Source organism: Antennarius striatus, chromosome 3 (assembly GCF_040054535.1).
Source record: "Antennarius striatus isolate MH-2024 chromosome 3, ASM4005453v1, whole genome shotgun sequence".
Lineage (NCBI taxonomy): Eukaryota > Metazoa > Chordata > Actinopteri > Lophiiformes > Antennariidae > Antennarius > Antennarius striatus.
Window position 1 is genome coordinate 2,154,315 of NC_090778.1, and position 22,748 is coordinate 2,177,062.

General features: G+C 47.2%; 1 protein-coding gene and 2 long non-coding RNA genes across 4 annotated transcripts; 2 read left to right on the forward strand and 1 right to left on the reverse strand.

Moving 5' to 3' along the window:
- Positions 1 to 23: 23 nt before the first annotated feature.
- On the reverse strand, positions 24 to 14,434 carry LOC137592691 (ectonucleoside triphosphate diphosphohydrolase 2-like). The gene is made up of 9 exons (XM_068311022.1): positions 14,124 to 14,434; positions 4,529 to 4,646; positions 3,677 to 3,827; positions 3,438 to 3,597; positions 3,099 to 3,326; positions 2,213 to 2,485; positions 1,257 to 1,376; positions 990 to 1,124; positions 24 to 888 (listed from the first exon to the last, which is right to left on the reverse strand). The coding sequence occupies exons 1-9, from the start codon at positions 14,238 to 14,240 to the stop codon at positions 682 to 684; spliced, it is 1,509 nt and encodes a 502-aa protein (XP_068167123.1). The 5' UTR covers positions 14,241 to 14,434; the 3' UTR covers positions 24 to 681.
- Positions 4,976 to 13,132, forward strand: LOC137593092 (uncharacterized). Of its 2 annotated transcripts, XR_011035075.1 has the most exons (4): positions 4,976 to 5,121; positions 5,197 to 5,279; positions 5,850 to 5,976; positions 12,763 to 13,132. It is a non-coding gene; the product is annotated as an uncharacterized lncRNA (long non-coding RNA). The 2 variants fall into 2 exon arrangements; XR_011035074.1 differs by lacking the exon at positions 12,763 to 13,132 and having other exon boundaries at positions 5,850 to 6,182.
- LOC137593093 (uncharacterized) lies at positions 11,889 to 12,402 on the forward strand. Its single transcript, XR_011035076.1, has 3 exons — positions 11,889 to 12,034; positions 12,110 to 12,192; positions 12,274 to 12,402. It is a non-coding gene; the product is annotated as an uncharacterized lncRNA (long non-coding RNA).
- Positions 14,435 to 22,748: the final 8,314 nt, after the last annotated feature.

Here is a 22,748-nt window from a genome sequence, read left to right on the forward strand (position 1 = left end):
AAAATTAGTATCCATTAATAACGTTTCACTAATTTAACTTACAGAGTTTTATACCACTAATTAAAATAAATCACTTATAATTATGATTAATAATCTAAACTTCTTTATAGATGATAATGGACACACTACCAACTGTTCACCATCTACTTATGCCTTCCTGTCGTGGGTCTCAGCCCACGAAGGGAGCACACAGAATTTCTTGGTGTTGATGTGAGATAGATAATAAAAAGAATATGGATGACAATTATACTGAAAATATTCTGGCACCAAAAAAAAAAAAAATACACATTTGAACATTTCATCATCATCATCATGTGAATGGGAATGAACTGCTGGTGTGTTCGTGCAATTAGATTTGAAGTCGACACACACAAAACAACACGATGGGACACAAATGTTGAACAACAACACTAAACACTAAATAACTTTATTGATCCTACATTTGGCTCAGTCCTATTTATAGCTATTTATAGTTCAAACCTTTCTTTTTTTCATTTTAGGATCCTTTTGTATTTAAGTTCTGAATAATGTCTTAATTATTATAATTAGGCCTAATGAGGTATAAAATAATCAATTAAAGGCAATATCAGAAAAAAAAATCAAGGTCAATATGTATAAAAAGAAATCTCATAAGGTTCTATGCTGTAACTGGAATGCAGGTTGAAGGGGGGGGGGGGGCTCTTACACTACTCCTTCTCTTGCTCGTGTGTTTCTGTAGATCATGATTAGGTTGACCAGAGTAATGAGGAGGAGGATGACGAAAAGGAGGAGAAGGCCACCCCACGGCCCCGAGGGCAGAGCCCTCATCAGACCGAGTCTCTCTGCTGGTACCATGTTACTCAGAATTAGCATGCACCCCAGAGCCCAGCCCACAGACGCTCCTCCTGCCTGTGCAAACACACAACAGAACATCAGAAGATGAGCAACGTTTACACACAATAAAATCCCAGCAGGTGATGATTGAAAAGAGATCTTTCTTTACGCTTGACCTTTTTCTGAAAAGAGATGGAAGGCAGGGAGTTCTCATCAAAACCGTAGCCCTGAGTCAGGAGGACCTGCACAAAGTTGGAGACGGCGCAGACGTTCTTCATGTATTTCTCAGGCTGCTTTGTCTGTTCAGTCATCTGTGAGAGACATTTGTGTTGGTACGCAAATCATTTATTATGTCTGTCATTTGGAAGAAAGTTTGTGGAATATTGAGCAGTGGTGGTTTGAAGATCTTTGATCATTAGGGATAGATGTGTGCTCTGGAGTACCTCAGAGATGTTCATGTGGCAAACTAAACGAACTGCCTCCTTCAGTTGTTTGGGGGATGTGATTGGAATATTGGTGAGGCGATGAAGATAGCTGTGAGCGAAGAAGAAGGCAGAGAATGCCTGTTGGAGATAAGAAACCTAGTCAATGTGGGGAGACAATCGTCATGACAAGCAGAAATGAAGACATACTATAATAGTTCAATGTTGACTCCAGCTCTGGTTTATTTATCACAAACCAGAGCTGGACCATAAAGTAACAGAAGGCCTTGCTCTTGTTTGACAATCTCATTGTCTGTCACATCCTGTGGTGAATGTATGTCGCTTTGGGCGATGTTCTGCTGTAAAACCTTGGGTCCTCCCATCCTCATAGATGTGACTTTAACATGTACCACCAACCAAGTACATCAACCACCAAACCATTGACAGCCAATACATTTGAGAACAAAGACTTCTTAGACCCTTACTTGAAATACAAGACAGAACCTGAGAGTGACTTTGAATGGTGAACCAAATATAGAAGTAGAAGCTCCTGAAATGTCCTGCCTTCGCTCAATCCTCCTCATTGTCTGCAATCAGACATCTGCAACTTAAACAGAATATTTCTGATTGGTTGTATTAACCTGCCCAAAGTTTACCGACTCAACTTTGCAGCTTGCACTTGAACACTGCTTGTCTACAATACAACAAATTCACCAGGAAGTAATTCCAGTGCCTAAATGAACAGTGAATGTCTGTATAATATTATAATACCCAATTTAATATCAAACTATCTGAGAGTTTTTCAGATTTTTGGAAACTAAAATGGGGGACAGACTGACTGACAGACTAAAATCTTTGTAAAAATCAGACTAAAACCATCAGTGATCGGATATAATGTTGATTTCTGGAGCCCAAATTCAGGGTTGTATAGTTGAGGCAATGTTGCTGACCTCAGTGAAGTCATGAAGGTATCTCACCATAAAGTTTCCTCTAATTTGGGGCTGAAAGACTCCATTAAAAGAGCATTTGGAGTACGAGCAGGTGTCAAAGGAAAACATGTGTGTCACGTTGTCCAGGCAGCTCAGGTAGTCTCCTGTTCCCACAACGACCACAGACATCTGGGGGTTAAACTGGGCCGGTCTGTTGCTCTGAGTACACGGAGAGTCAAAGACATCCCGACCCAGTTTGATGGATATGTTAAAATGTTGTGGATAGCATGGATGGGATATTTCGGTCTTCACACCTTGAGTCTGAAAGAACAAAAAAGTGACTTAGGTATAAGTGAGATCGCCGTTATCGGTATGTCAGTTTGATAAATTCTCTGCATCTGGATGAATCATCGACACATTCCTGGGCGTTCACCTAAACAGTAAGCTAGACTAGAAGCAAGAGGTTCAACACAATGTCCAGACAGTGTTGAAAGAGTTCTTTACAGCACTTTCACACCAAAGCTCTGTATTGCACTACCTTAAATTTAATTTAATTTAAACCTTATTATAAATACAAGTCCATGAGAGGAAAAAAGTAATATTTACCCACAAAGAGGAAGATGGATGGATGGAGGGATGGACAATAATAATAATAATAATAATAATAATAATAATAATAATAATAATAATAATAATAATAATAATAATAATAATAATAATAATTCCATTGATGTTGTTATTTATTGCTGATTATTTATATGATAATAATTAATTTATATTATAATTTATATTATTTCCTGTTCTTTGATTGGAGTAGCAGACACTCTACAGTAACCTGCACTAGAGAATCTTGGGACCTGGACCTGGTCTTTCTGGTGCCCAGTCAGAAAGAGATTCCTGAAAACAACGGCCATCTTTTCATGAGTCATGGTACCGTGATCAGATGAGCCAGCAGTTTTCTCAGGAGCTGGTCCTGACCGTAGCACAGGAAGCTGTGGGTGTACAGCCGGTACGTTTGTCCATAAAGGGTCAGCTTCATCACATTGTCCTTCTCCTCCACCGTTTCTGACATCTCAAAAGTAATTTGAGTGGAAGCACCACCCAAATCCAAAGCACCAATTGATTCTTTGCCGGAATTCAGCCAATGTCCACCAAAACTGTACTAAGAAGCACAAAAAACAATAAAATTAAGAAGAAGAAGAGGGAGAGGAAGAAGAAGACCTCCAGGGGGTTCTTGCCTTTGAGTCTGTCTGTATTGCTCAGAAAGGCTCACCTTGACAAAGTTTTCCAGCAGGTAGTTGACGGTGACCCAGCCGAACACTCCCTCTTCCTGCCCGTCCAAGATGGTGGCGTTCTTGAACTTGAAGGGGTACGAGCGAAGTTTGGTCTCCACCTCCATCAACACCCTGAGGGACTCCGTGGCGTTGACTAGACTATTAGAGGGTGAACGTTAACGACTGACACCAGGTTAAACACATGTATGATCCCGTCTCAGTGGGAGGTCTGACTGACTTTAGGAGCCTCATGCCAGCAGTCGCTCCCAGGTAAAGTGGAGTTTGGGCGTGTCTGACTTTTGGGATGATCTTCACAGCATGTTTCAAACAGGCCTCTAGACTTCTTGCTGCACCACCATGAACTCCTGCATAACTGGATATCCCTCCACCTTAACAGGAAGAGAGATTTGTTCATATTCCGTTCTATAAAAATAGACTTCCCTGTTTTAGTTGAGACCCAATGAGAGAAGATACGGTGTCTCTAGGGAAACCTTGAAAACACACTCAAGCAAGAAGAGGAATAACTGGCATTAGCTCAGACTGTCTGGGGAGGAAGTAGACCACTTGGGAACAAAAATCTTGCACAAGAAATATTTTGGACCTTTTTGTAGGAAGACTTTGTGGAAGTGAAAGCATGGGCGTCAGTAACGCTCGAATAGTCGAGACTGAAAGGTCAGCTCAGTCAAATAAATGTTTTTAAATTCAACTTTACTTCCATCTAGAACACATGTGTCAAACTCAAGGCCCGTGGGCCAAATGTGGCCCATCACATCGTTTTATGTGGCCCGCGAGAGCATAAAAGGTAAAAGTGTCTAAAAATACAACTTTCAAATAGGACAAAATAAAAACCAAATGGATGCAATCTGGAATATGAGGTACAAGGTCTACCAAAGGTTGTGTGTTGGTCTTCTCTCCTGCGTGCTTTTGTCTACCAAGATGTTGCTGATCGTGGGGTTATCAGGTTTCTACATCCAGGACATCCATCAGTTACTTCATAGTACATTTTAAGAGCTCTAGAAACATTTTAATTAGACTTTAGAGAGATGGGTGAAGTTAACACCTGGATGTAACTGAAGCTCCTTCGACTCACCTTCCACATTACACTCACTGTGCTGGGTAACAACGCCGGTGTCATTCTGCTTGTCGGCTGGCCATTTGTAGATGTACATGGAAGTGTGGGATGAGCCGGCGTCCAGAACGATTCCATACTGAAAGAGTGTTACAGGTCACACACATACATTATGCTTCCACCACCTCATTTAAACAATGGATTAACCGATGAGCTGCTGGAAAACACTCTTTGATCTTGATCAGACTCGTTGTGTTTCTGGTACTGAAAGGATGCGTTTAAAGCACCGCCCTCTGTCAATAGTCTGATTTAACATCTTGTAGCCAGAGGCTATTTCCCTCCCTGTCACTGTTTGGCACTGTGTCAGCCTTTTACGCACAGCTGTGGCGCACTGATGGGGGGGGGGCGGTGCTACGCACACTGTTATATTCAGGTGCGTGCGGTCGCGCCCGCTCTCTCCTGCTCCTCATGCACTCCCGTAGTGGCTGTGGCTCAGCGTGGCCGCAAATTGTTTGGCGTGGCATCGGCAGCTCAGTTTCCCCAGACGGCTTCCCATTTGGGTGGTTTGAACCTGTCGTGTGGTCGCCATTTAGGTACCCAACCGTCTCGCCCAGGTAAGCACCCTGCCATCTTTCCCTCCTGTGGGTGCGTAATGCGCACTGTGGTGACACGATCTCCACCTGTTCCAGTGTGGCTGGCTGTCGGGGGCCGAGGGAGAGGGGCTGACCTGTGTGGAGCTCTGCTCAGCGCGTCTGTCTACCTGCCCGCTCTGGTATGTTAGTTTGCGCTTTGTCCGCCTTCGTTTGCTGTGTTTCCACGCACCAGCTCATTAACATCCCTGTGTAAATCCCAGGCTGTGTACCCCAGGCGTGTTTGAGACGCACATCCTCCCGTTGCCTGGGGTGTGCTGTGCTTGCGGCGCGCTGGCCATTACAGGACACCACGGACCACTACTCCTTGGGCCACGCTGCTACCCTGGCTCTTCTCATTAGCCCTGGCTCTTCTCATTAGCCCTGGCTCTTCTCATTAGCCCTGGCCTTTTTTATAATGGCTTAGTCTTGGCCCTTTTATACAGGTTTTATTTCATACTGGCCCTCTTAACCATTTTATTGAAGTATGGCACATTTGATTTTGGATTATTTGGCTCTTTGACTTTCCTTTTGTTCATTTGGTTCTTTATTTTGGTTCTGTTCTTATTTTGGTTAATTCATTCTCAGTTACATTTTGTTATTTACCATTAGTTTATTGAATTAGTTTGTATATTTAAATAATGTGAATTATCATTTAGTCCACACCAGTTTGTGCTGTTCTGTTGTTTTAATTGTTTTTCCTTTTCTGTTAGGTGCTGCGGGCTGACAGCGGCAGTTTTATCCTTGGTGGTGGCGCGTTCTTCACGATCCCTTTTTTTGGTTTGAGTGTGTGCAGTGTCACTGGGTGATTCGTTTGATTTTGGTTGTCCCTGCCGCTTGGTAAGCCTGGAGCCCCAGCCCTTATTTCCTTTTGACCCCAGTGCTCACCCTATAGTACGGCATAACTGGTGTGTGCCACATATTGTATTATTTTAATTCTTTTGTTAATAAAAATTTGTTTGTTTTAATGGAAAACAGTCTCGCCCCAGTGGTATAACGGACCTGTGTGATCAATCTGAGTTTAGGATTTCCTGGGGTGCAATTCCCCAGGTGGCGTTGTCGACTCAATTCCGGTATTCCTCACCACCCCATACTCCGCTCCCGCCACATTCTGGCGTTGTCGGCAGGATACCACATTTAAAGGGGCAGAGACTTGTTTTCCTTTTTGTTATTAGTTCCCCCCCCCCTTCTTTGGTATATTTGTGTTGCTAGTGAGAGCCAGGGCAGCAGTGTTGTCCTAGGATCCAAATTTTTTTTGTTAGTAGTTAGGGTTTGGTGCAGCGTACCCGCCGTCAGCATGGAGGAGGAGGTGCAGCAGCTTAAGGAGCTGGTGTTGCAGCTTAAGGCGGACAATGAGCGACTTCGTCAGGAGCGGGCTGCTCCCATGGCGGGCTCTGGCGGGGCCGGCTCCTCTTCCTCCGCCCACGACAGTCATGTCCCATCTGCAGGAGGTGCCACTGCTGCTCTCGAGCGGCTGGTGCTAATACCAAGAGAACGGAAGTGTCCCATGTTCAATGGTAAGACCGGTATTGGGATAGCTGAATGGGTAGAAGAAGTGCAGGCGTGTGTGCGGGCCCGCCACCTTTCTGCTGCTGACCAAGCCTTTTTCATCTTTGATCATTTGGAGGGAGAAGCGAAGGAGGAGATCAAATTTCGATCTAGTGCAGAGCGAGGGGACCCATCCCGGGTACTCGCCATCTTAAAGGAGCTATATGGCTGTCCTCAGTCCTATGTCAATCTACAGCAAGCTTTCTTCTCTCGTCACCAACTTGAGGGAGAGACGCTCCTGGAGTTCTCCTTGGCTCTTATGGCTCTGATGGCCAAGGTCAAACAGTGTGCACCTGATGGGATGCCCAATGCCGATGTTCTCCTTCGTGATCAATTTACTGAGCATGTTCTTGATAGTTCTCTCCGGAGGGAACTTAAACAGTTTTCTCGCAGGCAGCCCACTGCCACCCTGTTGGAACTACGGGGTGAGGCTATCCGGTGGGAGAGGGAAGGTCTTCCAGGGGGTGCTAGGGGCCGCAGCTTCTCCTTGCCATCAGCTTATGGCCTGCAGTACGGAGTGCAGGGTTGTGTTCAGCCAACTCCTACTGTCACTTCACAGGGCCCAGGTTTCGGTGAGCTGATGGATCTCTTGGAACGCCAACAGGAGCAGCTTAATCGTCTCACGCAGACTGTAGCCTCCCTTGGGGCTTCTCGCCCCCAAGGTCGGGCTCCTCGCAATGGCCCTGTAATCTGCAGGAGGTGCCAGCAGCCTGGCCATTTTGCTCGTGAGTGTGATGGAGAGCGGGCTCCCCCTCGAGCCAGGGCTAATTCTGTTGCTGGGTTAAATGCAAATACTGTGGGACGCCCACATTCTTCCCATCTGTCGGAAAACTGAAGCCCGCTGAGCTGTCGAGCCACAGCTCAGCTGGGGAGTCTTTAGGCTCACAGGGAGGTGCAGCAGCTGAATTGGTTGCTTCTTGTCCTAACATTGATGTCTCCATTGGGGGAGTCACTGTCTCCTGCTTGGTGGACACAGGATCCATGGTGTCTACCATTACAGAGAGCTTCTTTCTGGAGCGGTTTGCACCTTGGGGCCATGATCGCCTTCATTCTTGCCACTGGCTACAGCTGCGAGCAGCTAACGGCCTGGCAATTCCATACATCGGCTACTTGGAGCTCGACGTAGAACTTTGTGGCAAGGTGATGCCTCGCTGTGGGATCCTTGTTGTTAAAGACCCCCCAGGTGCCATCTCTTCTGTTCCTGGAATCCTGGGAATGAATGTGCTTCGCCGATGTTATAGAGATCTCTTTGGTACATTCGGCCCTTCTCTTTTTGATTCTCCTTCGGTCTCACAGGCACCTGGCCCAATCATTGCAGCTTTGCAGAAGTGCCATCAGTCTGTCAGCCCAGCCCCAGAAAGCCCTACAGGTGCTGTGCGGGTTCGGGGCAGACGAGCCGTGCGCATACCTGGGGGGATGATGAAGTTGGTTGCTAGCACCTGCTCTGAACGGTTTTCTGGCCAAAGCGTATTGTTCGAGCCTCCTGAAGGTGGTCTGCCTGCTGGTCTGCTGGCATCTCCTTGCTTGGTACAGGTCGTCCGGGGTACAGTGTATGTCCCTATAGTTAATGTTGGGACAACTGAGGTTCTCCTTTACCCACGGACTGGTCTTGGCACCTTAGGAGTTGCTCAGGTTGTCAGCTTGCCTGCTGGTGTGACAGAGGAGGAGTCCATGTTGGCAACTGTTTCCTCCCAAACTGTGCTCCCCTCAGTGTTAAGTAAGGTAGAGTCACTTGACCTGTCTGCACTGACTGATCAGGAGCAGACCAGTGTAAAGTCATTGTTGCACAAGTACTACTCAGTGTTTTCTGCCCATGATGGTGACCTGGGCTGCACCAACCTCATTTCACATGAGATACCGCTACTGGATAACGTTCCGGTTAAGCAGAGGTATAGGCGCATTCCTCCATCGGAATACGAAGCCGTGAAGACTCATATTAACCAACTGTTAGAATCTGAGGTCATTAGGGAGAGCAGCAGCCCCTATGCGTCGCCGATAGTGTTGGTCCGGAAGAAGGATGGCAGTTTGCGTCTCTGTGTGGATTACCGCCTCCTGAACAGCAAAACCAGGAAGGATGCATTCCCCTTGCCTCGTATCGAGGAGAGCCTGGATGCACTTTCAGGGGCCCGCTGGTTTTCCACGATTGATCTGGCCAGTGGTTATAACCAGGTTGCCGTATCTGAGCCAGACCGGCCTAAAACCGCCTTCTGTACACCTTTTGGCCTTTTCGAGTTTAACCGCATGCCTTTTGGTTTGTGTAATGCCCCAGGCACGTTCCAGCGGCTGATGCAGAGGATGTTTGGTGATCAGCAGTGTCAGTCCTTACTGCTTTACCTGGATGACATCATCGTATATTCCTCCTCTGTTGGAGAACATCTGCAGCGGCTGGAAATGGTGCTCGGGCGACTTCAGAAGGAGGGCCTAAAGGCAAAGCTTGAAAAATGTGCATTCTTTCAGCGGGAGGTTGGTTACCTGGGGCATGTGATTTCAAGCCAGGGGGTCTCCACAGACCCCAAGAAAATTGAAGCGGTGGCTAACTGGCGGCGCCCCAGCCATGTGTCCGAACTGCGCTCCTTTTTAGGTTTCGTCAGTTACTATCGGCGTTTTGTAGAGGGCTTTGCCAAGCTGGCAGCTCCCTTGCATCGACTGGTGGCCGAGTTGGCAGGCACCAAGTCAAAGAGGAGGTCTGGTCAGGATCTGCGAGCTGCGTGGACAGCTCAGTGTGAAGACAGCTTTGAGGCCTTAAAGGCAAAGTTGCTGTCTGCCCCGGTCCTCACCTATGCCGACTTTTCACGCTCCTTTATTCTGGAAGTCGATGCAAGTCATAGTGGCCTTGGTGCTGTCCTCTCCCAGGAGACTGACAGCGGTGTCCGACCGGTGGCCTATGCCAGCAGGGGTCTGCGGCCCACTGAGCGCAACATGTCCAACTACAGCTCTATGAAGCTGGAATTCCTTGCACTCAAGTGGGCCATGACCGAGAAATTCAGGGAATATTTGTTGGGGCATAAATGTATTGTCTACACTGATAACAACCCATTGAGTTATCTCCAGTCTGCAAAACTTGGGGCCACGGAGCAGCGTTGGGCTGCGCAACTTGCCGCTTTTGATTTCGACATCAAGTATCGTTCTGGCCGTAGCAACAAGAATGCCGATGCGCTGTCACGACAGTATGTGCCTGGTCCCCTCCATGGGACTGAGTCTTTGCCTGGTACTGCAGTTCCAGCTGATTTTCAGCTTGACTCTAACCTAGGCCCTGTAGTGTCAACCACTCAGCATATGGTTTCTGTTCTCCCCTCTCATTCTGTTGCTGACCTCCAGTCCTTGCAGGAGGATGATCCCCTCCTAAAGACAGTGTTGCCATTTTGGCGACGTAAGGTACGACCAAACTGGGATGAGCGCCAGCAACTTTCTAAGGAAGCCCTGGTTCTGTTGCGTCAATGGGACCGTTTGGTGGAAAAAGATGGGGTACTTTTTCGTCAGGTCTTCCGCTCAGACGGGGGAGAGGGGTGTCTCCAACTTATCTTGCCTGCAGTTCTAAAGCAGGAGACCTTGAACCAGCTCCACCAAGAACACGGTCACCAGGGCATTGAAAGAACAACAGACTTGGTCAGACAGCGTTGCTATTGGCCAAACATGTCTGCTGACCTCAAGCAGTGGGTCTTGGCATGCGAGCGCTGCCAGGTCGCCAAGGACTCTGGACCTAGGACTCACAGCTTCATGGGCCGCTTGCTTGCCTCCCGACCCAATGAGATCTTGGCCATAGATTTCACGCTGTTGGAGCCTTCTCGAAACGGGTATGAAAATGTCCTGGTTATGACCGACGTGTTCAGTAAATTTACTGTGGCTGTCCCAACACGTGATCAGCGGGCCTCCACTGTTGCACAGGTGCTGATCTCCGAGTGGTTTTACAAGTTTGGCGTTCCGAGCCGCCTTCATTCGGATCAGGGAAGGTGTTTTGAGAGTTTGTTAATTAGCCAGCTCTGCTCCTTGTACAGTGTTGCAAAATCCCGTACTACCCCATACCATCCGGCAGGTAACGGCCAATGCGAGCGGTTTAACCGAACTCTGCATAACCTCCTTCGGACTCTTCCAGTAACACGGAAACGTGACTGGGCCTCCTGTTTGCCTCAGGTTCTATTTTGTTATAACACCACTCCTCACCAGGGTACGGGCGAGTCTCCGTTTTACTTGATGTTTGGGCAGGAACCTCGGCTTCCTGTAGACTTCCTCCTTGGTAGAGTTGATGATCCAGAACCAGGCAATGTACAGGATTGGGTGGTGGAACATCAAGCCAGACTCAAGGTTGCTTTTGAGGGTGCCCGTGAGCGGTTGCTCGCAGCGGCTGACAAACGAAAGGAGCGACACGACCAACGTGTTCGGGAGGTGCCTCTTTCAGTGGGCCAGTTGGTGTATGTGAGGGACCACAGCGGTAGGGGGCGCCAGAAGATCCAAGATCTCTGGAGCTCAGTCGTCCACCAAGTGGTAAGGGCTCCTATTAGTGAAGGAACGGTTTACACTGTTGCCCCGGTGAATGACCTGCACAAGGTTCGAAACGTGCATCGGGACATGCTAAAGGCAGTGGTCCGGCCTGAGGCTGCACCTCCTTCATTGGAGGTGTCCACTCCGCCTGCCCTGGCCGCACCAGATGAGTCTTCGAGCGATGGTGACTTGTGGGTCTTGCTTCCTGAAACACCCCGTCCACCACCTGTAGCTGCCGCTTCATGTCCCCCAGGCACCTCTGTCGTGACCCATTTGCCAGCCCCGCTCGCGCCGCCAATCTCTCCAGTGCCTGAAAATCTCTGGTTGCCAACTCCTTCGTCTCCAAATGATCAACCAAGTACAAGTCAGCAGGCCCTGCGCAGGACTGCTCGCTGCACTGCTGGTCACCACTCAAATGTACATAATCTCCCCCGGTCTGCTGGTCGCAGTGATGGTGCTGTTGGTGTTGCCGCTAGTCCAGTGTCCAACACCCAGCTAGCCATTTTCCGGCCTTGGTGTTAGCTCCAGCTTCTTGCACACGTCGTCGGGCCGACGATTCAAAAAGTGGGGGTAGGTGTAGCCAGAGGCTATTTCCCTCCCTGTCACTGTTTGGCACTGTGTCAGCCTTTTACGCACAGCTGTGGCGCACTGATGGGGGGGGGGCGGTGCTACGCACACTGTTATATTCAGGTGCGTGCGGTCGCGCCCGCTCTCTCCTGCTCCTCATGCACTCCCGTAGTGGCTGTGGCTCAGCGTGGCCGCAAATTGTTTGGCGTGGCATCGGCAGCTCAGTTTCCCCAGACGGCTTCCCATTTGGGTGGTTTGAACCTGTCGTGTGGTCGCCATTTAGGTACCCAACCGTCTCGCCCAGGTAAGCACCCTGCCATCTTTCCCTCCTGTGGGTGCGTAATGCGCACTGTGGTGACACGATCTCCACCTGTTCCAGTGTGGCTGGCTGTCGGGGGCCGAGGGAGAGGGGCTGACCTGTGTGGAGCTCTGCTCAGCGCGTCTGTCTACCTGCCCGCTCTGGTATGTTAGTTTGCGCTTTGTCCGCCTTCGTTTGCTGTGTTTCCACGCACCAGCTCATTAACATCCCTGTGTAAATCCCAGGCTGTGTACCCCAGGCGTGTTTGAGACGCACATCCTCCCGTTGCCTGGGGTGTGCTGTGCTTGCGGCGCGCTGGCCATTACAGGACACCACGGACCACTACTCCTTGGGCCACGCTGCTACCCTGGCTCTTCTCATTAGCCCTGGCTCTTCTCATTAGCCCTGGCTCTTCTCATTAGCCCTGGCCTTTTTTATAATGGCTTAGTCTTGGCCCTTTTATACAGGTTTTATTTCATACTGGCCCTCTTAACCATTTTATTGAAGTATGGCACATTTGATTTTGGATTATTTGGCTCTTTGACTTTCCTTTTGTTCATTTGGTTCTTTATTTTGGTTCTGTTCTTATTTTGGTTAATTCATTCTCAGTTACATTTTGTTATTTACCATTAGTTTATTGAATTAGTTTGTATATTTAAATAATGTGAATTATCATTTAGTCCACACCAGTTTGTGCTGTTCTGTTGTTTTAATTGTTTTTCCTTTTCTGTTAGGTGCTGCGGGCTGACAGCGGCAGTTTTATCCTTGGTGGTGGCGCGTTCTTCACGATCCCTTTTTTTGGTTTGAGTGTGTGCAGTGTCACTGGGTGATTCGTTTGATTTTGGTTGTCCCTGCCGCTTGGTAAGCCTGGAGCCCCAGCCCTTATTTCCTTTTGACCCCAGTGCTCACCCTATAGTACGGCATAACTGGTGTGTGCCACATATTGTATTATTTTAATTCTTTTGTTAATAAAAATTTGTTTGTTTTAATGGAAAACAGTCTCGCCCCAGTGGTATAACGGACCTGTGTGATCAATCTGAGTTTAGGATTTCCTGGGGTGCAATTCCCCAGGTGGCGTTGTCGACTCAATTCCGGTATTCCTCACCACCCCATACTCCGCTCCCGCCACAATCTGGTGTTTTATTCTTTTTGTGGTATCCCAGTTCATTCATTTGTGTTAACGTCGTTCCCATTATATACTCTTCTGTAACAACAGCTTCAAAGTCACATTCATGTGTTCTACAGGTAAAGGCAGAATGACACCCTTCATGTAGTGGAAAGCCATCTGCCACATGAAAGCAGGAGTCAAACCTCCTCAAACTGTACCCCTTAAACCTATAAAGCCAAATGGATTACATTCCATACTTGGCTTTCAAGATTTTGAGACTTCTACATCAAAATTTGACATTTTTCCCAGAGCCAACCAATACAATCAGACATGCATCTGCATTTTCCATGATTTAGTCATAATATTACAAATTAAAGCTCATATTTTTGTAATTAAAAAAAAAAAATTCATCAGAAGGTTCCATTAGACTTTAAAATCCAAAATTTAGATTTTTCTTGAAGTTTTCATGGTTCAGGCTTTATGGCTAAAGGATGGACGGATCTGACACAAATAGGTACTCTAACCCAAATATTGGTGCTACAACTGCATGCAGAACCCCTAGTGTGATTCAAGATGAACTCTTGTCCGTGTGAACATCTTAAGACTATTAATGTTGGACAGGATTTTTGGCTTCAAGCATAAACTTAACGTGATCATTATGAAAAGTTTCTTTTCAAGTATGCTTCAGTAGTTTTCTAGTATAGATTCCAAGTCTACTTTATGTTGTATGCTAATAATAATGGACGAACAGCACACTTGTAAGTGTACTCTGATTACTTCTTGTAACTGAATTGGCCACATTTTGTCTTTCTTTTATTAAATATCTCAAAACAAGTACTCGTATGATACAAATATACCTTCTGTACACCTGTCAGTGTAAAACTTGTTATGGAATATAGAAGAATTCTTAGTTTAAAAGCAGAGGGCTTATATATGAAGTGGTTTCATGACTGTCAGTCTGAAATGTAAGAATAAAAATATAATCACCATGTTGTCAGGAGGCATCTCAATCAGTTTAGCAGGAAGGACGAGCAGCAGAATTCCAGCTACCGCCAGTCCGAGTAGCAGAACCGCTGGAAGGATCTGGGCGCACCGGCGCGCCATGCGGGTCGTGGGTTCCGTGCGCACGGAGGGTCACAGCGTGAGGACGGACTGAGCCTCCCACGGAAGGCAGCCACGGAAATAACGAGGAGCGCGTTGAACAGCTGACGGCCGTGGGTTTGGTCTGGGCAGGAGACGCATCGTTTCCACACTTCCTTTCACCGCCGCGCGTAAAGACGCGCAGACAAACGCAACGCGCTGTTTTATATCACATGTTCAGGGAATAAAGGTGCAGCAGATGTGAGAATTTAGGCATGTAAAACAGACCTCCAGACTCGTCTGTCATGGGTTTGGATTGTTGTTTTATTTCATTTAATCTCCATTTTCTCCATCTCCATTCCACGCAGGCAGATGGAATCCCGCTTTTAGACAGAACTAGACGGAACCTGCTCCAAGTTCTTCAATGTTGTCTCATCATCAATGTAATTTTTTGTTGTTATGAAGTAAATCCACGACTTTGTACCAGCCATCTGTTTGCCTATCGATCTGAACTCTGTTTGCTCCACTAGAGTTTACTATGATCTCATTTTTCAGAGGTTGATTATTTGGGGTCCTTACAGATTTAACATTCTTTCACTTTATATAATAAACCACTTCATGATGCTAAATAAAGAAGGTCACGCAGTTAAGAACATCACTCCTCCACGACAATGTTTAATAAAAAAAAAAAAAATTTTTTAAAGAAAATGTCATAATTTAAAGATTAAAATGATTTGTTAGAATGACACAGAAACACCCTGTAGACTAGAAACAAAACATTTAAACCAGATCGTTCTAGACAACAAACAAACCATTGTTTTAGTACTGTCATGGTTCTGTTCTGATGGTGTGCTCGGCAGGTCTGTTGTTGTGAAAACTCATTTTCTGCTGACAGGTGAAGCTGTGTCAGAGGGGGTGTCTGGATCGTAGCAGCTGACGAGACACACCAGTTCCCACTCGGCTCATCAGCCTCATGTTAAAAGGCCTGGCTTTTCCCTAAGAGGGTGCCAGATTATTTTGTCCTGTGTTCGTGATGCTAGTGTACCTAGTTTTCGCACTGCTACATGCTCTTTTCAGTGTTGTGGGTTTTTCTTAATTTTTGCTCTGTTGTTTCGGTTTCATTGCTCACTTGTGTTTTTGCCTGAGCAATAAAACTTTATTTTTACGTTTGTGTCAGTCTCTGCTCCTTGGGGTCCAGACTTGAACTACCCGTAACAGAATAATCTGGCCACCATGGACCCCGCAGAGACTGATGGTATCCGGCAGGCGTTGGCCTGTCAAGGGGCCCGTGTTGGGAGTCCACGAAAGAGCACTTCAGGAGATCATGGACTCGCTCAGCGAACTCGGCTCCAGCATTACTAGGCTCGACAACCGCTTGGAACAGCTTTCCACTCAGTTTCCTTCGCCTGCCACTCCAGTCGACGTTCCAGCACCTGTTCTGCCTGCCACCGAACCCAGCCAGCACAGGGAACCCTTCATTCCCTCTCCGGTCAGGTACTCAGGAGTGCTAGGGTCGTGCAGGGAGCTCCTCCACCAGTGCTCACTTGTTTTTGATCAGCAGCCGTCAACTTACGATTCAGACAAGTCGAGAGTAGCATTTATTATGAGTTTATTGTCCGATAAAGCTGCTGCTTGGGCTGTAGCAATGGCCAGCAATAATTCACCTGTTTGCAGTAATTATGCTTTGTTCACCGCTGAGATGCGGAAAGTTTTTGATCATCCTCTGCAAGGAAAGGAAGCCAGTAGACGGCTCCTTTCCCTGCGTCAGGGCTCAGACCCTGTTTCCATTTATTCCGTAGACTTCCGTATTCTCGCAGCAGAGAGCGGATGGAATGAGAGCGCTTTACAGGGGGTTTTTCTTCGCGGGTTAAGTGAAGAGTTAAAGGACGAATTAGCTGCTAGGGATGAGACGGCTTCTCTAGATGAGTTAATATCCTTAACAATTCGTCTAGATAACCGTCTTCGTGAGAGAAGCAGGGAAAGGACAGCCAGGGAGAGTGCTCCTATTCCACTCTCCCGACCCCGGCCATCTCGACAGCAGCAACCACATCCCCAGCCACCTCCCTCCACATTTTCTTCTCCACTGGTTTCATCTACTTCCAACGGTGAGGAACCCATGCAGTTGGGGAGGATGAGACTTACGCCTGAAGAGCACCAACGTCGTTTTGAACTGAGGCTCTGCATCTGTGGCCAGGCGGGTCACAGGAGAGCGCATTGCCGCGTCCTGCCAAAGGAGCAGGCTCATCGGTGTCAGGAGGGGCACTGGTGACCCGTACGTCTGCTGAGTCGCCCTCTAACCGCATTGTCCTCAAAGGTACTGTATCCTGGCAACAAGTTTATTTCCCTTTACAGGTTTTAATAGATTGTGGTTCTGATGAAAGTTTTATTGAACAATGAGTTTGTCACTAGTGCCAACTTGCCCACTGAGCCCCTTGGTGAACCCAGAGATGTATTTGCTCTCAATGGGGGGGCTTCTAGCTCTAGTTACTCATCGTACAACCCCTTTGTCCGTGTTGCTTTCTGGGAACCATCATGAGGTAATTTCTCTGTATATTATTTCTTCCCCCAGTTCCCCACTAGTGTTAGGTCTCCCCTGGTTAAAGCTCCATAACCCACATATAGACTGGTCTTCCTCTTCAATCACCAACTGGAGTTTGTTCTGCCACTCACACTGTTTGCATTCTGCCGTTCCTGTTTCCGTCTCATCCACACCAAGTCCACCCTCGCCAGTAGATCTCACCTCTGTTCCCTTAGATCTCCCTCTGTTCCTGGTGCCTCTTACCCTTCAAGTAAGCTCTATAATCTATCCAGACCCGAGAGAGAGGGCATGGAGACCTACATTGTTGACTCACTTGCTGCTGGATTCATTCGTCCCTCATCGTCACCAATGGGGGCGGGATTCTTCTTTGTGGGAAAGGACAGAACACTCCGGCCCTGTATCGATTATAGGGGCTTAAATGACATTATCATAAGGAACAAATATCTCCTTCCGCTCATTGATTCTGCCTTTGGTCACCTCCACCAAGCAACCGTCTTTTCGAAGTTGGACCTTCGTAACGCCTATCACCTGGTTCGAATTATGGAGGGGGATAAGTGGAAGACTGCATTCAACACTCCTCTCGGTCATTTTGAGTATTTGGTCATGCCATTTGGACTAACTAATGCCCCTGGGGGTTTTCAAGCATTGATTAATGATGTATTACGGGACATGCTTAATCAATTTGTATTTGTTTATCTTGATGATATTTTAATTTTTTCCTGCACTTCTCAGGAACATGTCCAGCATGTTAGACTGGTGTTACAGCGACTATTGGAGAATAGACTCTTTGTTAAGCCTGAAGTGTGAGTTTCATGTTTCCTCTTGGCTTTTTAGGTTTCGTTGTGGAGAAGGGGCAAATCAGAACCGACCCTGCCAAGGTCCTGTGTCCTGTGATTATTTTGTCCTGTGTTCGTGATGCTAGTGTACCTAGTTTTCTCGCTGCTACATGCTCTTCTCAGGGTTGTGGATTTTTTAGTTTTTGCTCTGTTGTTTCGGTTTCATTGCTCACTTGTGTTTTTGCCTGAGCAATAAAACTTTATTTTTACGTTGGTGTCAGTCTCTGCTCCTTGGGGTCCAGACTTGAACTACCCGTAACAAGTATTATAGTATTTCTATATTAATAGCATACTTAGTTACTTATGCAGTCCAATCCTAATGTTCTGTTTTATATTGTGCTGGTTGTTCTTCTGTGTCGGGTTCTGGCTGGGGTTACATTTCATTTCTGAATCTCATCTCAGCTGCACACAAATGGTTGTTGTTCATTCAAGTCTAATAGTTACACTGATCCCAATATCATGTGTCTGTTAAATGTGTAATATAATAATGTGATCCGTATCCAAACTATTAGGTAGCGTCTTTAAATGGCTCACTAAAACCATGTTTTCTTTAATGCTATGAAATGAAGTGTTTAAATTATTAAGGAAAAGAATTTGTTTTAATCCACTGGAAGGTGATGTGGTCTCACTTTTGACAAATGGATTTTTTTAAATTGTCTGTTCTTTGTGATGAAACCTCTTACATTTGTGAAATCAGGACATTTCTATTGTCAGATGTCTCAATGTAAAATGTCGGACATTCAAGATTGAATACAACTGGGCATCCTCCGGCACCGAATAGTATATTCTGAAATATTAGTAGTAATCAACATTGTTTGGATCACCCATGTTAATAATTGTAATGAGACACACGCTAAGTTGATGTGGTGACACTCATTTACATTATATTGGAGATGTTTATAACAAAATGACATTGTCAAATATTTGGCTTGGTTGGTCAAGAGTGGGAGCAATGTGGCAATGCAGGACCTCCACCAGAGGACACTCTCCTCCAGCTCCACATAAACAGCCAGACTCATCTGTTTTATAGCAGCAGGACTTGTCATTATTGCTGGAATTCAGTCTATGCTGATTGGAGCTGTGGCGGCGTCAACAGGTAGGTCACCTGTCACGTCGTGTGTCACACGAGGTCATGGATATCATGGTGGTGATGTAAAGTCAGATTGTCCAGGTCTAATTTTTTGATATTTCAGACTGGAACTCCACCTCCTATGGTTCTCCCTCCCCATATGAGAGAGGGGAGGGGGCTATGGTGTTGCCCATCACCATTCAACAGTTGTTACTGAGAACACCGAAGTCGATGAAGACAAGTGGCTCACGGATCTGAACATTAAAGGAACTACTGTGCAGTTTAGAATTGACACAGGCGCTGCTATCAGTGATTTCAGACCAGACATTCAGCAGCCTGCCCCAGCGCCCTGTTTTGAAAGAAACAAATGCCGTTTTCACTAGCCCAGGCGGAAAGCTCGACTGCAAAGGCAAATTCTTGGCAGAGACTGAGAAACGTGGTGTGAATCACCAGTTCTGGATTTATGTGATGAGGGGCCCATTCACTACCAACCTGCTGGGTAGGAAAATAGCTACTGAAATGGGGCTGATTCGCAGGGTGGATGGCATTGAATGTTTTGAAGATGTTTTTGGAGATATTGGGCTCTTGAACTGTGAACCCGAGAAAATTGAGCTCCAGCCCAATGCCACTCCCTACAGTGTTGCTGCACCGCGCCGCATTCCCTTCCCAATTCTGCCTCAGGTGGAAGAGGAGATAAAGTGCATGCACGCTTCGGACATCATTGAGGAGGTGCACGAAGCCACTGACTGGTGCGCTCCGATGGTGCCAGTGATCAAGAACAAAAAGCCCAGAATTTGTGTGGACTTAGAGACTGAACAAGGCTGTGAAACGTGAGCGCTTTATTCTGCCAACTTTGGAGGACATAGGGCCAAAGCTCTCAGGTGCCACTGTGTTTTCCACTGTCGACGCTTCCAATGGATTTTGGCAAATACCACTTGATGCCAACAGCAGGAAGCTCACAACGTTCATCACGCGCGGTGGTTCAGTTCTGTTTCCGGAGGCTGCCGTTTGGCATAACCTCTGCTCTGGAGATTTTCCAGCAGAAGAGTGCTCTCCTGAGGGACCATGAGGGCACTATGGTGGTCATGGATGACATCCTGATATCCGGCAAGGACAGGGAGGACCACGACAAGAATCTTCGCAAAGTGCTAGAAACCATCAGAGCGTCCGGACTGAAGCTCAACCGAAGTGCCAGTTCACTAAAACTGAGATCCTGTACTTCGGTCATGTGATAGGCAAAGAGGGCATCAGGCCGGATACGAGCAAGGTCAGAGCGATAACAGAGCTACCGAGTCCCACCAACCTCACAGAGCTACGGCAGACCATTGGGATGATCAACTCTTTGGGGAAATTCCTCCCTGACCTGTCATCAGTCATGCACCCCATCAACAGCCTCCTGAAAAAGGACACGGCTTGGGTTTGGGGAGACGAACAGGAGCAAGCATTCAAGGAGGTAAAGCAAATGCTGACCTCTGCGCCAGTGCTGGCTTTCTACGTCGCCAACAAACCAACAGTTGTGAGCGCCGATGCCAGCAGCTTCGGCCTGGGAGCTGCTACAGGAGCAGGGAGACAGCCTCAGACCTGTGGCATTCTGTTCCAGGACGTTGACGGAGACTGAGCGACGCTATTCCCAGATCAAGAAAGAGTGCCTCGCCAGCGTATGGGCATGTGAGCGGTTTGCCAGGTATCTGCAGGGCATGGAAAAGTTCACTCTGCAGACCGATCACAAGCCGCTTGTCCTTCTCATCAACTCTTATGACCTCGATAAGGCACCATCAGTGAGATGTCAGCGACTACTGATGCAGCTTATGACATTCAATGCAGAAGCCGTGCACGTCCCAGGAAAGCATCTTGTCATGGCAGACACGCTGTCACGCAACCCTCTGCCAGACAGAGACGTATCTGACACGGAGCACGAAGTAAAGGCCTACGTGCAAGCTGTGATCGAAACATGACCAATAACAGGAGACAGACTGGATGCAATCAGGACAGCCACCAGCCAGGACTCCGATCTGCAGACTGTCATTCACTACACCAGAGCCGGCAGGCCAGGTGAGCGAGCACGCATTATACGCACACTACATGGTTTCCATGCTGCCAGGGCACACTTGTCAGTAGCCGAAGGACTTCTCTTGTATGACGACAGAATCATCATTCTTCGCTCAATGCAAGCAGAGACGCTGTCCCAGCTACACACAGGCCATCAGGGGCTCACCAGGTGTTGCAGCAGGGCCAGCATGTCGGTGTGGTGGCCAGGGATCAGCAAGGCCATCACTGACAAGGTGAGAACCTGTGGATTTTGCCTGAAGAACAAGCCTACGCAGAGGCGTGAGCTGCTGATGACTACGCCCCTGCATGGTGGTCCGTGGCAAAGGATTGCTGCTGACCTCTGAACAGGACGGTAAACAGTATCTCATAGTGGTGGAATATTACTCCCGCGACATTGAAATTGCCCAGCTGACCACAACATCGATCCAGAAAGTGATTGCTCGCCTGAAAAGCATGTTTGTCAGGTGGGGGGTTCCTCTGGAGCTGGTATCAGATAACGGTACCCAGTTCACTTCAGCTGAATTCAAAGCATTCTGTGAACAGTACAACTTCAAACACACGACATCCAGTCCCCATTATCCGCAAGCCAATGGGGCAGCAGAGCGGAGCGTTGCCACAGCAAAGCGCATCCTGCGACAGCCAGACCCTCAGCTAGCCCTTATGAGCTACAGGGCTACTCCAATCTCTGCAACAGGTGAGAATCCAGCCAAACTCGCCATCGGGCGACAGATCAGGACAACAGTTCCTGTCCTACCTGCACAGCTGACTCAGAGCCCTGTGGACCGTGAGGCTGTGAGGAACAAGGATCGACAAGCCAAAAGTGCCTGTCGTTTCTTCTACAACCGACGGCACTCAACACGTCTCTTACTGACCTGTTGACCTGTCTGAAGTACAGGTATCAAGTTGGATGGAGAGAAAGGCTGGAAGACTCCAGCAAGAGTCATTGCACAGGCACCTGAGCCCAGGTCCTACTACGTCCAAACCGACCAAGGAATGTTTACTCGCCGGAACCGGAGACACATCCAGGAAGTGCCGGGGTCATCGGAACAGGTCACAGCACCAGAGACTAGTGACCAAAGCCATGCCAGTTCTTGTGATCAGAGCACTCCTCGCCTTCCCGTGGTGGGGCCTGTCACTCCTGGTCCCACTGCGGTCCAAAGCCCACCACCTACCGCCCTAAACAGATCGTCTGGGAGAGTTACTAACCCTCCTGCCTGGTTGAAGGACTACGTGTCTAAATAGAACTGTAGGTGGTAAGAAAAAAATATATTGGAAAAAAGAGGAAAATGAAAAAAGAGAAAAAAAATGTGTCAATGTAAAATTGGAAATGTGGAATGTAATGTTGATGATTCAAAACAGGTACTGATACTTGAGTTAAAGTAAAAGAGTTGATGAGTTCATATGGTCTACAGTACAGGAAAGTAAGAATTACTGTAACGAAGATTTGAAATAATAACCAGCCTGCTTTGTTATAGCTTTGTTATAGCTTTATTTGAAAGTATCCTTGGCTGTGAATTTTAGTTGTAAAGAAGGGATTGTTTTATAGTAATGTTTTACCTTAACTAAGGGGGGAGATGTGATGCAAGGCAATATTCGTTATCATTTATCTGACTCATTTGAATAGGTGACGTCATTACGTGAAGGGGAGGCTTCCGAATGAGGGAGTTTGTGAAGATGCTAAGACAGAAGCATGTCTTACATGTGTGTGCTTGAGTTCGATAAATAAAGTCCTCGTGAGAAATCCTGCCTGGCATTTTCATGACACTCACCCAGTACACATTTGAATAGTTTGGTGCTAACACACCTTCCTTGGAATAAGGGGTTTGAAAACCATAATTTATGTGTCAGACAGCTATCATTAACTCCTATTGAAGTGCATGCAGATAAATGTACTAATGTTACAGACCTGTAACACTAGCAAGGATGTGTGCTTGCACCAACACTCTTCTCGCTATACCTTGCATTGGTTGTGTTGCGTGTGAAATTGTCTCACCTTCATCTTGGAGTGCATATCAGATACACAACGGATGGTGGTCTAT

Excerpts from the sequence above, each read along its gene's own strand:
- LOC137592691 (XM_068311022.1), bottom strand. The coding sequence starts at position 14,240 with ATGGCGCGCCGGTGCGCCCAGATCCTTCCAGCGGTTCTGCTACTCGGA. Across the intron at positions 3,828-4,528 it reads CAGTGAGTGTAATGTGGAAG|GTGGAGGGATATCCAGTTAT; the intron begins GTGAGTCGAAGG and ends CTTCCTGTTAAG. Across the intron at positions 3,598-3,676 it reads GCTGGCATGAGGCTCCTAAA|TCTAGTCAACGCCACGGAGT; the intron begins GTCAGTCAGACC and ends ACCCTCTAATAG.